This window comes from Plectropomus leopardus, chromosome 1 (assembly GCF_008729295.1).
Source record: "Plectropomus leopardus isolate mb chromosome 1, YSFRI_Pleo_2.0, whole genome shotgun sequence".
NCBI lineage: Eukaryota > Metazoa > Chordata > Actinopteri > Perciformes > Serranidae > Plectropomus > Plectropomus leopardus.
Genome location: NC_056463.1, coordinates 34,094,857 through 34,110,445, shown reverse-complemented (window position 1 = coordinate 34,110,445; position 15,589 = coordinate 34,094,857). Strand labels below are relative to the sequence as shown.

Here is a 15,589-nt window from a genome sequence, read left to right as displayed (position 1 = left end):
TCACTAGCGCATATTCCACTCACCCCTTCCTTTGCTGTCACGATGCGTTTGTCCTGTCTAATGCCCAAGGCAGTCTTTTAAAATATGTGACCTTCAGACACTCATTCCCACATGCATCAGGTGCTGGTGATGTACTCCTCAGTGACACAGATGTATATCGTCCTAGGTCTGCATGTATCATAAGTAATATATTATGCTGGGATGATCAGATGTTACTGAGAAGCAGATTTTACTGGTTAAAGTAACTGTAATGTGAGCATTATGAAACTGAGTTGTTAAACATACAAGGTTACGTATCACTCTGTAACTACTTAGACCTGGTAAAACTATGTCATTATTTATGTCTACAATTCACATGATTAGCAGGAATTATGTAATAAGATAAAGCATGGTTTAGTTAATGGGTTAAGTGGGATATGTCAATGATTTGCAGCAACATTGATTGTGACAGTGCACCTAGTTAAATTGCATGTATTTGCGGTTAAAAAAAACCCAAAATCCTTAGTTGATGTGAGGGTCTCAGGACAGAGGGATATTGTATGCCATAAAGCCCTCTGAGGAAAACTGTGATTTGTAATAATGGGCTTTATAAATAAAACTGACTTGACTTGATTTAAAAATGATGTCATCAGGTGCAAAATAGTAAAAATTCCAAATTCCAAGGCAAAAGTCCAGAATGACACTCAGAAATAATACAATGCATGTTTTATGCTTTGATGGCTGTGGAGTCAAAACTTGCAGTTTGAGTGGGTTTCAGTGGTACATTTTTCATTTCATTTTTTTTGCACTTAACAGTATGAATGAATTAATGGATGATTTTATTTTTTTTTTTTACACAGACTTATTGTAGGAACTGAGATTTTGAACAGAGAAATTCCACGATTAAACAAAAATACACAATCTTGCCAAAATGTATGCATGAACACAACCAAAATTAGTTTAAATAATTAAGAATGAAAACTGCATGAAATGTCTCAAACAGTTCCTGAGGCTTAGAATGGAGTGGGAAGTGGATGGGAAAGGTTATTATAGTTAAAAGTAGTAGAAGCAGTATTACTATTTAATATAGTAAGAAGGGGCCTTTGTATAACTCCAATAAGTGGCGGCAGTGCGACTTTTTTTTATGCCAATCGCCATTAAACACCAAAGAAGAAGAGAAAGACCTGATCCATGATCTGTAGTTTGTGTGGCGGTAGATCAGATCAGTAGTCATTTGGCATACCCGCAGCCTGGAGGCAGCAGCGGACACGCAGAGCCTCTACTGTAACTATCCGGAAACAGACACGAGGCGAGCAAAACATTTTCCACCGGCTCTTTCTCTTTGTCCATCACCTCCCTGCTGAAGCAACATCCACAGCAACACCATGGCGACTGTAGATACAAAACTATACGACATTCTCGGAGTGTCGCCATCCGCTACTGAAAATGAGCTGAAGAAGGTAATTACACGAGAACGACCGACCAAACTACGACATTACATCACGTTTCTGATCCGAGTTTCAAAATGCTACAGTTGATATAATCAGGAAATGCGTTGCTATGCGGAGCTAGCTTGTTAGCTGTGAGACGGGCTAGCCTGCTTAACAAGCTAACTGGCCTGAATGTTCATGTGACGATGCTGCTGAATTGTTTAACGGTCATGAGATCTGACAGAACAGGGGTTTATTTACGTTTACCCACAGACACTCGGCATTGTCTTAAACAGGACTGTTGACTTGGTTATCATAAACTAAACGGGAGGTTGACTTAATCTAGCTAGCCGGTGACGTTACGAATCAAGTGATTGACCTCACGTTAGCTTTAGCTCAGGTGTTTGTCATATAGTTAGCTAGCTAACCCCGTCGACGGTTGTAGAAAAGGGTAAGCTAACGATAGTGTGATTTTCTCAAAGGCTCGAAAATATTAACAGCTTACTTTAGCTGAGTTGGCTACGCACATTTGTGTAGTGTGACAAAATAATGACAAGAAGCTGACTTAAGTGTCGTTTTTTTCATTACTGAACGCCAGTTAAGCCCTACAATAACGTTACTGTTAATGTTTGTCAAGAGGGAAGGTTGACTGTTATTGGGACTCTCAGTGGCGCCCGGAATCTCCCCTCATATCTAGCTAGTTTACGACATTAAATGATAAAATTAAACAACATTGTTAGCGTTAAAACCCCCGCTAGCATCAGCTAACGCTAGCCGATTAACGTTGCTCGTTGTGTGTAATTTAAACCATCTCTTTTTGAGCTAACCTACATAAGATACGTGGGTTTCTGGGTGTCCAGCCTTAAGTATTTATTTCCAGGCTCTTTATTGAAGTTTATCAAAGAAACGCTCGCAACGTTTGATAACCGAAAGCGATATCTCCTAACGCCATCTGTGGTTGGTGTTAGCAAGGGCTAATTAGCATACCCACGTAAACGTTAGTGATTAAATTGTCAGACATTTTGAACTGCCATTTTTTATCAAAGTGGTAATTAACTTCATTAAAGTAAACGTCGTGAATAACTGCAGTCATTTTAGAAAACTGAGAGACAGCTTTTCGGTAAACTATTGGGTACAAACTTCGCGTCGTGTGCGCTGACCGCAGTGGCAGGTCGTGTTTTGCCGGCAGGAACAAATGGTTTTGTCAGGGAGGCGCGTGTGATTGCGTAAACTGTAGATACGACTCCTTTACATGAGTGAGTCATGCCGGTGTGAGGTACTAAGACTCCCTTTTTCTGTGTACTTCTAGGCATACCGGAAACTTGCGAAAGAATACCACCCCGACAAGAACCCAAATGCCGGTGACAAGGTAAGTCACCTGTTAAGAGTCTCCTCTGGTTTATGCTTTTACTGAAGGGCGACTGTGGATCAGGAGGTACAGCAGATCCTCCTCCAGTCACAAGGTTGGCCCCCAGCTCCTCCTGTTTGCATGTCACGTATGAATGGTGTATGAATGTGTGTGAATAAGAGGGATATAGTAAGTGCTTTGTCTGTTAAGGTATGAATGTAGGATAGAAATACAGTACAATGAGCATTATTGTATCATATCGTAGGCACATTCAGTAACTGATCGATAATGCGGTTTCTGTGTAAATCAAAATGGGGAGCAAACCAAATGTATGAGTAGAATGATATGTTGATTTATGATATTTGTTTCCTCAACGTAACAGAGAAGATAAATGATTGTGGTTGACATGCCATTGTTATTGTTTAGATAGTGCTGTCGATGCATATGTGTTACGCTAGATGTGGACGCTTTGTTGAGCATCACGCCTGTCATGCCTCTGTTGATGGTAGCATGCTGTGATGCTGTGTAAAATCACACACTGGGGCAGCATGATGCAGTCATTGTTTGTTTCTGTGTAAAAATGCAGGGGCAGTGTAAAGGGGGGACTTATTAGCAGCCCTATGGCGTGATATCTGTGTAAAAGTGGCTAATGGAAGTGTTGCTGCGTGTGCTTCTATGCGTGTATGTTGTATGTATGATGCAGCGGCTTTTAGTCCAAAACAAATTTCCTTGTGGGACAATAAAGTATACCATACCTTATCTTGCCTTACCTTGCAGCATGGTTAAAAGTTATTAAGGTTTGGGGGTCTTTTTGGCTTTTTTGCCTTTATTACAGCACAGTTGTAGAGTGACAGGAAAGGGTGTCAGAGAGCAGGGATAACATGCAGCAAAGGCCCGCAGGCCAGCATTGAACTCAGGCAAAGGACTCAGCCTACATGGGACGGACACTCTAGTCACTGAGCTAGAGGCCACCCCTGGTTAAAAGTTTTTTATAGTTTTAAAAGTTTTATAGTTTAAAGCGATTTTTTTCTGTAGTTTCAGCAGTTGTGCAAAATAACTTCACATCTCAGTTTGTCTTTTCTTTTCTATTAGGCTTGGTATTAGGTTCTACAACTTTTTGTTTTTGAACATGCTATTGAATATCCTCAGCTCTTTCATCACAGACCTCCCACAGCGCTACATAATATTCTCATTAGCTTAAAAATGTAGCATTTTTGTAAAATCAGTGGCAACATTAAGAATTAAGGGCCTCTCCTCCATCATTTCCCATATGGCATTGTGCCAGTTTCTCTGCAGGGGATCATACTGTTAGCAATAGGACATGGCAGCTTCAGAGAATTAAGCCTGGGGGCTGTATGTGCAATAAGAAAAACACTTGCTTTTAAGCAAAGTGCCCAGTTCACCTTTAACAGTGTCACTGAGATGGCCACATAACTCATGTTGAATTTGTGTCGAGATGATGTCAGAAGTGCTGATTCAACTCTGCAGTGATGGTTTTGACTGTAGTCTTTGGCATCCAGTTGAATTCACCTTCATTTTGATTTTCAGATTTTCTAGTGTAACGTGTTCTGTCTTAGTGTTTAAAACCTAAATCATTTGTGAAATAACTGGTTCAAATTAGGTGGTGTTATTTGTACGAATTGTGCTTGTGCTGATTGTTGACATTTGTGTATGTTTAGTACAAAGTCTTTGTAATGATTTTAAAGATTGGCTTGTCTGACTGGTTTCTAACTCCAGGACCTTTAAAGGTTTATATGGGAGTTGAGTGACAGGGCATGTGATCAGGTGTGGAATGACCCTTATGTAAGGATATAGCCATCTGAGACATCCTTTACTTGGGATTGTTGTCATTTTTGTTCCCACCAGAGCTCAGACTAAAGATCAGTTCAAATCTTACTCTGTCCTGAGCTTCTGCTTTGCTGTCTGAATGTCTCCACTGTTCTGACAGTTAGAATTTCATCTTGTCACATTTGTTGTTGTTGTTGTTGTTGTTGTCCTCTCCAAACACAGTTCAAAGAAATTAGTTTTGCCTATGAGGTCCTGACCAACCCTGAAAAGAAGGAACTTTATGACCGCTATGGAGAGCAAGGCTTGCGGGAAGGAGGTGGGGGTGGACCTGGGATGGACGATATCTTCTCCCATATCTTTGGCGGTGGACTTTTTGGATTCAGGGGAGGCCAGAGCAGTCGTTCCAGAAATGGAGGCCGGAGGAGAGGAGAAGACATGGTCCATCCGCTCAAGTAAGACCAGGCTCCAATCACATATTATAGGCTAATAAAGTAAAATGTCTGTACTTTCTTAGTCTGTGTTAGTAATCTATTCCATCTTCTTTTTTAACAGGGTGTCACTGGAGGACGTTTACAATGGGAAGACAACTAAACTACAACTTAGCAAGAATGTACTGTGTAGCACTTGTAATGGGTAAGTTTGTATAATCACCACGGTGCTAAAGTCCATGTCAATTATTATATAGTCTATTGCAGTTTTGTTATATTTCCTAAGTTTCTCACAATGACTGCATCTGTGTGTGTGTGTGTGTGTGTGTGTGTGTGTGTGTGCGCGCGCATGCGTGCGTGCAGGCAGGGAGGTAAGACGGGCGCTGTACAAAAATGTACAACATGTCGGGGGCGTGGCATGCGCATCATGATCAGACAGCTGGCCCCTGGAATGGTCCAACAGATGCAGTCTGTGTGTACTGATTGTAATGGAGAAGGTAAGGGACCCAGTGATGTAAACTGTAAAGAAGCAATTTGTCCGTATTATGGTCCTCGGCCTGCACAAATCCCTCACCTTGTCTCCTCTTAACCCACTCAAGGTGAAGTTATCAGTGAGAAAGACCGCTGTAAAAAATGTGAGGGCAAGAAAGTGGTGAAGGAGGTGAAGATTCTGGAGGTACACGTGGACAAGGGCATGAAGCACGGCCAGAAAATTACCTTCGGAGGGGAGGCTGACCAGGCGCCTGGCGTCGAGCCTGGGGATATAGTCCTTGTCCTGCAGGAAAAAGAGCATGAGGTAGGAAAGCCACAACCCAATACTGTAATCACACTCATCTTAACCTGCCCTCTATTCATAGGCAGTCTTTGTCAGAGGGGTAATATTTTTGAAAAATGCATTAAGAACACTGTTTAAGTTTTGTATGCAAGTTTGATTATTTCCTGCTCATAAGAAAGTGGCTATACGTTTTAGTTTAGTTTAGTTCAGTTGCACACAATTAAAAATATCATAAAATCCAGATCGTGTAAAAAAAAAAAAAAAAAACAAATGCGTCAGCTGAGGTCAAGAACCCAGAGGCTTATACAAATGGACCCCCCTCAACTTGTAAACAGCCAACCAAAAAGGGAGAAAAAACAACACCCCCTTGTGAAATTCTCTATATGTATAAAAATAAACCATGTGCACAGCATGTATATATTTTGGTGCCTGCTACATCAGACACCAGCATGTGTGTGCAGAGGTAACAAAGAGGCTGTGTGGGAGAGGAGTTTGTTTCTTATTCATCCATAAATAGTTTGAAATTGGTTAATCTTTTTTCTTGATTGTCTTTTTTCTCTACACAGTTTAGATCAATAAAACCAGAATTAAAGTTAAAAAGTTGCCTCATATAAAACCTTACTAACCAAAGCTTGATTGCCATCAGTGAATGCAGCTTATCAGTTCTCACAGCTGCTTCACAGTAAATACCAAATGGAAATAACAGTTACTTAAATCACAAACGCCATATTTTCTGCATGCTGTCTGACAACTGTCATCCACCATACTTGTTCTTTAGCTTTGCTTTGTCCCTTTGATGCATCGTGCTCAAGCTTTGTGTTTGTTGTCTTCCGACTCATTCCGGTTTAGACAGTTAAACTAATTCGGTCACGGCCTGCCTTGGATTTAGATGTGCAGGAAAAACCTTCAGTATTGAAATCTAGTGCCTTAGCTACTACTTGAGTGCTGTTTTTGAAGTATTCAATGTTTTGTGTGACAGATTGTGGAGAAATTACTCTCAGATCCTAAAGAGCTGTCAAAACACTTGTCTGCCAAGAGGGCCCTGTCGCTTGATTAAATTAAAAAACGAGGCAGGGTAGGTTTGTTTAGTAAAATATTAGACTGTTACACTTAGAAGAGAACCTTAAGAAAAGATTTCACAGACTCCACATTTAACATACATACTGTACATATGTCCTTAGGTAAGCTAGTGTAGGACACTACAGCAGATAGGTGACCTGTCCTTGTGTTTTCCTTGTGTGGCTGTATTCCAGACCTCTCTGGAAAAACGTGAGAGTTTGTTTACCTGCAGTGTTTATGGAAATGATAACATTGGCCACTACGGGCTTTCTTAAAAACATCTCACTGCTTCGAGTCTGAAAGGTCAAGCATGGTGTTGAAAAACCAGAATGCATACTGGTTTCAGAATATGTAGTAATTGTGCAGAGTGTTTCATTACAAATCAGATTTTCCTCGCACAGGCCAGAAAATGAGTGATATGCCATGTCTGTGAGAGGGTTACAGAGATCAGTGAGCACAGCAGTCTGGTCCGGTTGGTGCTGCTTCAAACCACTCGGCTGTCTGAGTGCTAAGAAGCAGATTGTCTTGACAGTGCTGAGCTGTCAGAGCAGTGTATTGCACTACCTTAGGACATGGAATTACTTTGGTGGATATCTGTCCTGATGAGTATTTTTCGAACTATAATAACCAAGATCTCCTGATTTCAAATGTGACAAAGAATGTTCAGCTATGTTCTTACTGTTGTTGGACCAGACACCCTCTCATATATCCTTCACTTAGAAACAATTAAGTTCATTTTATGTGAGGGCAGGTGCACCAACATGTCTGGGCTGAGTTTTCTAACACCTCAAACTTGGTGGGTGTGTATTTTTTCTTGCTAACTTGCACTTCCAGTGCAGCTACTCCCCTCCAGTTCAGCCACAGACACACGGCGACACTCTCGATTTACGGCTTTTATTACACAAACATGCGGCCACACATGTTGTCAATCATGTTGTGAGAACTAAAAACACTCACAAAATCACAAGATAAGACGATCAGTACAAAAAGTCTCACAAAATACTCAGAAATGTTGTAACCTAATTAGCATAAATAATAAGCCCAAATCTATAAAAAAAAAAATCTGTACCTTATTGGCCACGTTAAGTTAAACAGGAGAACAGAACGGTGTCTAGCATCTTCACAGCTCGTAGTTTTATCTTGACAATTTATCTTCTTCAGAAATGCGACCACTCAGCCTTCATTACCTGCAGATAAGGAGCTCCGCTCTTAAGGAAGAAGCTGGAACACAGTAAACAAGGGAATTTATCAGTTCCTGTATTCGGGTACAAAGGTCCTTCCTTTTATAATTCATTTTAAACTGTATTAATGTTAATTAATAAAAGGCAAACAAAGCATTATTTAATTCACCTAAAACATTCAGAATGAAATTAAAAGACTAACTTAGGGCAACTACACCCAGCATACTTCAGAGGCATGCCATTCATGAGTGGCAGGACTGTGCTTGACGAGACTAGTATGATAATCTGGTCACGGATATATGGCTGTCCCCAGGCAGACTCACTTCCTCTTCCTTTCCTTCCACTTCTCATACAAGTGAAGTCACATCCAGTAAATACTATTAACAGCCGAATGTCCACAGTGGAAACTCTTTGTCACTTCATTGTATTGGACTGTGATTTCTAAAACTTCAGCAAGATCTGCTGGCTGACGTTCCGTCGGCAAAGCAGCTCCAGTCTGCTTTCATCTTTGCAGTCTGTGGCCTTCAGTGTTTGTTGAGTGTAACTTGTGATGTGTAACTCATCAGATGGGACACTGAGCGATGCAACGGAGTGGTGACTGTAGACTGAGACAGGAAGCTGCATCACAGTCAAAGTAGGACACTTTCCAACTAATTTTTTTATAGGCCCAAAAAACAGTTGCAGTGATGCAGGTAATGAGCTTTATCTCGCGGTAGGCATCACATGACTCTGGTATTGCATTCATCGCACAACCTTTATGGATTCAAGAAAAGCAGCTCCACAGGAGGTTTATGGAAATTGCTGAGGACTAGGTTCTTAGCCAGCCACTCAGAGGTTTAGCACAAATGATTTTCTCAACAAAAGGAAATTAAATACATGCATAACATAACATAAATAAAGCAGTGTGAGTACCGGTGGAAGCAGTAGTGTAAGGTGTGTGTGAGGGATGAGATGGTTTGTGAGTGTGGTAAGGTGCACAAAAGAAATCGAAATATCACTGAGGTAATGTTGCTGTCCTAACACTACGGCCAGTGTGCCTGCAGGAGGGGACACACTGGGACAGTGGGACAAGGAGACACTAATTGACATCATGCCTAACAATGATATGCAGTGCTTCAAAGCACACAGACACCGCTGCACGATCAAAGTTGTACTTGAATAATTAGAAGCAGCTGACACTCAGCTAGCTGCCCCTGTCTTGATTGGGATTCTGACTTACTGAACGTGGTAAGCCAGGTTGTGTCTGACAGTGCAACGAGATTTCGGCTTAACAGAAACAGCAGGCTGAGCTGTAGCGATGCCCCTGGCTCTTTCTTCCAGGAACTAATGATGTCACAATATGTTAGTGAATGGTGGAAGCACAATGAGTCGCGACAGCTGGTGATAGCAACACAGATCAAACTGACAAGTACTTATTGACAGGCCACTGCTTTGGTTAATACACGGAAATAAAGTAAAGACAAACAAGCAAACAGTTGCTATGTTAACAGGCAGTTAAAATTGCCTTCAGTTACTGGCGTTCAGTAACTGAAGATAAGCTAAACAAATATTTTGGCTTGTGAGAAAAAAACCGACATCAAACCTCTGTGGATTATGTTGCACTAATTTAATCAGTTCTCCAGATAATGTATAATTCTGCAAAAGACAAATGACCCATGATGTTGATATAAAATAGTTCACCAAGCAATGTTTTTAACAATCTCTTTGTATATTTTCAGACATTCAGGCGAGATGGCAATGACCTGTTCATGAACCACAAGCTCGGGCTGGTGGAGGCGCTGTGCGGCTTCCAGTTCATGCTCAAACACTTAGACGGAAGACAGATCGTCGTCAAGTACCCTGCTGGCAAAGTCATTGAACCAGGTTATCACTCTTTCTGCCTCCTCTGTTTCCCTTCTCTATTTTTTAAACATTGTTTCACCCATCCAATGAACACATAATGATAAATAATAAAACAATAAGATGAAGTCATGGAGAAAAGGTGTTAGCTTAACATGACCTGACACCGCAGCACACCCCAGAATAACTTTTGGACTGTTTTGCCTAAAAAAAAAAAAAGAATGTGTAAAGAATGTTGTCTCCAGGCATCAGTGCAAAGGAAGCCATGGATGTCTAGATTATTCTTGCACATGCATAATTGGTGTTAACCCTTTGAAGCCTCGTTTTCTTGTTCTGTGTTCAGACGCCTTTCACAAGCTATTTAACCCTTCGACTGCTGAGCAAATTGGTTTGATTTCTTTCAAAAACAAAGGGGGAAAAGGCAGCCAGCAACATGGTAAAAAGTTATGAGAAAATGTTCTGAAAGTTAGATCTGAAAGTATATAGTAAATTTTTTTTGTTTTTTGGTTTTTTTTTTTTTTCAGCTCTTCTTAAAAATGTATTTTTTTGTTCCTTTCTTTCCCTTATATCCCTATTTTAATGTATTTTTTTGTAATTTGTAAGAAATGTGCAGATTGTTCAGAGGAGCTGTAAATGACACCCAGAGCATTAATATAGCAGCAAACCGTTATTTGTTATCTTAAGATAGAGTGGAATAATGGCGTCATAAGCAGAGAAAAAAAGTCGTCCACTTTTGTGTTGTAATCAGAGTATCTCTGTTTGCTGCTGTGGTTGAAGGTATGGATACACATGCATGTGTACCTCACTGCCGAGCTTATCACAGCCGCTCTGCACTGCGCTCATACTGCAGTTACAGCTGACAAATGGTGTCATTTGCAAAACGTGAAACACCCATCCTCTGGTTACCCCCTGGTTAACACCATCAGCTCTGTCAGCAGTGTAGCCACTGTTAGCAGTGTAACACCGTTAGCTGCTAGCCGCCAGCTCAGCCACCTCTATGTTGACACCGTGGTGCAGACAGTCCAGGACTTTGAATTATAGAAGTGCTCTGAGTGCCGCACACATCTTTTTTTTTTCACATATGTATGCAAGTAAAATGCTCACACAGTGGATTCCTGCTGCGAGCTGAATATAAGGAGGCACAGTCAGAGGGCACTATGCTGCTTCAGTGACTTGAGCACCTGATTCAAGGACACAACAACAGTGCTTGATAAATGATGGGAGAGTGAGGTTATCAGCATCCTCATCACACCTTCTAAAACCCCGAGGCTTCTTTTAATGCCTGTAACTTCAGGACGACACATCTTTGATCAGCTATAATATAGTATGCTGCATGAATTAATTAGGCTCAGTAGAAAGTCAAGCAATTTGTGAATTAACCTTTTTTTTTTTAACACGCTGCATCTTTTCCAGGCTCGGTGAGGGTGGTGCGAGGAGAAGGCATGCCCCAGTACCGAAACCCTTTTGAGAAAGGAGACCTGTTTATCAAGTTTGATGTTCAGTTCCCAGACAACAACTGGATCAGCCCCGAGAAACTTGCGGTATGACATATAATTGCTTTAATTATTAACTCTCATGCAAACATTCAGAAGAACTACTGGACTAAACTAATGCTTCATACTACCTGTGTTCATTATAACATTGAAGATCAGTATTTGTCATGAGCTTCAGGAGCGATTTAGCAACCTCAACAGCAATAAAAATCCTAAACACAATAAGGGTCAAGATATTCAGCACCTCTGTTGGGTTTCTTTGCAGATTTGTATAAATGAGCTAGTCGTCACAAAAAAATAGCACTAGGAGTTTCACAAGTATACAGTGAGCCTTTTTACACAACTGAAAAAGATCATGTTCTACAGTCATATGATTTTAAATGTTTTGTTTAAAGGCTGGAGGTCAGCGATGCTCCTCAGCCTTCAAGCCTTTTAGCGACATCTCCGCTGCCTGTGGCACATAGACACAATGTAAACACACTTGTTTGAAATGTGTAGGTACGGATGGTGTATTGTTGGCAGTGGTATTGAAGAGGGAGGATCACACCATTTTTCATCTTAAATAACCAATGTTTAATTTTTCAGACAGCTATAACTTACTCGTGCTACTGCTGCACAGTTTCCTGTGGGATAAATGATTGATCTTAATTTATCTTTCGGAAGCTCACTAGCAAATCTTTTGTTAGCAAGTGCGCTTTTGCCTGATGGACGCTTGTTTGCAAGCTTTTTAAACATTTGGCAGAAAACCAAGTAATGTAAGCAAGGAGGAAATTTGAAAGAAAACAAAAAAATGTTTGCTGTGCTTCTTTAGACTTACAAATATTGAATGTGAAAAAGAGCTGAAAAGATAAGTCGACTGACAGAAAATGAAAAGGCAACTATTAGTGTAAAAATGAGAAGTATTTGGTGGTGTTATTTTCTCAGTTATGAATATTTTCTGTCTGTCTTAGTCATCTGTGAGAAATGGAATATATTTGGGTTTTGATCCGTTGCTAGAAAAAAACAGGATGTCACTGTGGGTGTTGAGGGATTGTAATGGGCTTTTTCTTATTATTTTCCGAACATGAATTAAATCTAGAAATAGTCTCTGGATTTAATAAAAACAAACATTAGGTTAAGTCATATTCATTTTCCAAGACGGTTTACACAATGATGTAAAAATGTGTGTATTAAAATCAGTCAGACTTCAGTATGTAATCGTGCTACATCAGCTAAAGCCAGCACACTCACGCTCTGTTTCAGTGAAAAGGCTTTGGCCTCCACAAGAAAGAGTTAGCAGCTGAATTCATAGCAGTAATCCCATTCAGGGATAAGAGTTATTCTGGTCACAAGTGCTTTACTTATTGAGTGCTTAGGTTCTCATGGTAACACTTGTTATTCTCCTTGAAGATGTTGCACTCTGAAAAGAGTTCATTTTTGTTCCTCAGCGAAGGTTAAATTCCTTCTGCACTCAACCGAATGACACGACTGCGCTGTTAGGACACATGATGGGGCTGTCTTTTATAGCTGCGTGATGATCAATGTTTTCCGCGTGTAGGAGCTGGAGGACATGCTGCCCTCACGGTCAGAGCCGCCCATCATCACGGGAGACACAGAGGAGGTGGATCTGCAGGATTACAACGTCAGCCAGAGCTCGTCGTCGGGCAGCCGCAGAGAGGCCTACAACGACAGCTCCGACGAGGAGGGTGGCCACCACGGGCCGGGGGTGCAGTGTGCCCACCAGTAGTCTCATACTCTCTCACATACACACACATACGACCCACGGTCTACTTGGGGAGAAAATGTATGAGTTGCAGAGTAAACAAGGACTGAAAAGGCTTGGTAGTTCATCAGACACAGATCAAACACATGTTGAGTCACGGCACCTGGAATTATTGATGTTATTGACTCGTGTGCTGGGATTATTTTGATCTGTGTGTGAAGAACTCACACTGGGGCAGCCAAAGACTTACTACACTGCACCTGAAACAGATTTAGACACTTTAAACTTCAGGCAGAAGTCATATATGTATTTAAGATGTATCTAAAGAAATGGTCGCCCCAGTGAACGCCATGCCACGTAGGACAGTGATCTGGTGTTTAAGGTGAACCCCCACTCCTCTACTTCTCCGTCACCCCTGTTAGAGTCCGCTAATGGGAACTCCAGATCAGTCGAAGAACGGAATGTTTCTTGTTTGCTGAGTGTGTGACTTGCATTTTGTTTTCATAGTATTTACAATAATTAAGAACTAACCGATGTGCATACACAGACAAAGCAGCTGAGCAATGTGACGTGCAAATCCTTGGACTCATGTACTCATGGATTCATCCACTCAGCCCCATTCGTAGGATTTGTTTCTGATTTTTACAGCTTTATTTTCTTTGTAGGTTTTTACTTGTTAATTTTTTTCCCCTTTCTTTATATTTTAATTGAAAGAGAAATTTGGTTATTGTGTTTATCATTGAACTGGTTGTTGGTAGCTTCATCAGCTGCTGTGTTCAAAGCTGTGTGATTTTTAAAAAAAAATGACAAGTGAAATGATAAAAACGTATAGCCTGTGTCTGTGCAGAGACCATGTGCATGTAAAAAGCTTTGGTTCCCGCACTTATAAAAACATCAAAATAAAGCAGCACACTTCTTAAGAAAATGTCTATGAAGTTGTTGAATAAATGGGTGAAATATCATATTTTGTGTGTGTGTGGTGCCTTATTTTTTTTCTGTTCTCGTTAATCACAGCCAGGGTTCCTGCAGACCCTTAAAAAGTCTAAAAATAAAACCTAAAAATAAGGCCTTAATTGGTATCAAAATGTCTGAAATGAGTCTCTCAAAACTCTTAAAAATGCAAGACATGGGAAGTAGGATTTGAGGGAATGTTTTTCTGACATTGCATTTCAAAAGTGAAAAATAAAGGTAACTTTGAAAAAGTAATAATTTACTGAATGCCTCTTAACATTAATGTCAGCAAAACGTTTTATGTCACAAATATATGGCAAAGTTCTCTCGTATCTAAAGTGAAGAAAAGTATTTTTAAAGTCTTAAATCCCCTTTTCTTAAAGCTGTGGTCACATCATGAAAACAGCCTCAGTTGTATTTAGCCAAACAAATTGGTTTTGAGGTCTTTGCTGCTGACAGTTTAGCTGCAACACAGCACAGTGATGCACAGAATTCTCTTTGTGCGACTCAGAGCCTCAAAACATAATCACACTGGAAAGTAATCAACTGTTTCTTTCCGGAAACAATGCTACAGTGACTAGAGCTAATCCACAGATACCATCAGCGTTGATTGCCAACTGTTCTCAATAATAGCTGTTGACAGCAAATACCACCTGACTAAAATGCCACGATGCTCATTTTAGATCCATCCAAAGTTTCCATCATCAGTCAGTCACCCTGTAAAAGTGAATGAGATCACACTCATCCTCTCTTAGTCTGAGTAACTGGAAAGACTTGCAGACAAACAATGAGCTGTAATGGCTTGTGGTGAGGTCAGACAGTGAGAGGCAGATAATCACGACACCCACAGAGCAGACAGAGTTTCCTCTTAACCTATAATGTAAGTTCACTTTTTTTCTATTGCATAGTGAAATGAGATGGCAGTGACTACACCACTGCCCTGAAAAGTTACCTAATAAAATGATGTGTGATTGTGAAAAATGCCTTTATGAATTTAATAAAAGTGTTGATTGTCGAAAGAAGTCCAATAAAACTTCACTAATTAAGGTATTATATACTTGAATTTCATAAATTCGTGTCATAATCAAAATCCCCATCTGCTCTGAGAGTCCATAACTTAATATAAAATTATGTCCTGTTCAAATGCTGCACTAATTTAGGAACTGTACTTTATTTATCACAGTAGGGGATGTGTGGGGTGCAATTTAACTTTTTTTTGTTTTTAATTAATGACCTTCCTTGGAGCTACAAATGTTTTTCCTTAACTTAGTGATGGGGGAGAAGGCATAAATAACAATATTTCACAATTTCTGGTTGTGATAAATGTGATTTAGCACAATTTTTAAGAAAACATGCTTTTGTAACCCACTTTCTGGTTTGGGGGTTCTAAGTGTATTTACAAGGACAACAAACTAAAACAATCCCCTATGCATCCCAGAATCCCAAAAAATATCCCAAAAAACACAAGTCCCTCCCCACTGCTTAAAGAATATTTTAAATTCCTCCCCTGTTTTGCGCCCCCGCCCTTTTCATAAATAAAGAACAGTTCCTTCGAAATGTCAGACTATAATCGATAATCATTTTATACAGTACTTTCAAGAAGTCATATTTTCGCT

The 15,589-nt window shown here is 40.3% G+C and overlaps 1 protein-coding gene across 1 annotated transcript; it reads left to right on the top strand.

Annotated features, from left to right (window-relative positions):
* The first annotated feature begins 1,184 nt into the window (after nt 1–1,184).
* On the top strand, nt 1,185–13,984 carry dnaja2a (DnaJ heat shock protein family (Hsp40) member A2a). Its single transcript, XM_042484262.1, has 9 exons — nt 1,185–1,439; nt 2,719–2,778; nt 4,768–4,997; nt 5,098–5,178; nt 5,337–5,470; nt 5,573–5,769; nt 9,707–9,851; nt 11,241–11,368; nt 12,858–13,984. Exons 1-9 carry the CDS (start codon nt 1,365–1,367, stop codon nt 13,044–13,046), a joined length of 1,239 nt encoding a protein of 412 aa, XP_042340196.1. The 5' UTR covers nt 1,185–1,364; the 3' UTR covers nt 13,047–13,984.
* The last annotated feature ends 1,605 nt before the right edge of the window (nt 13,985–15,589 follow it).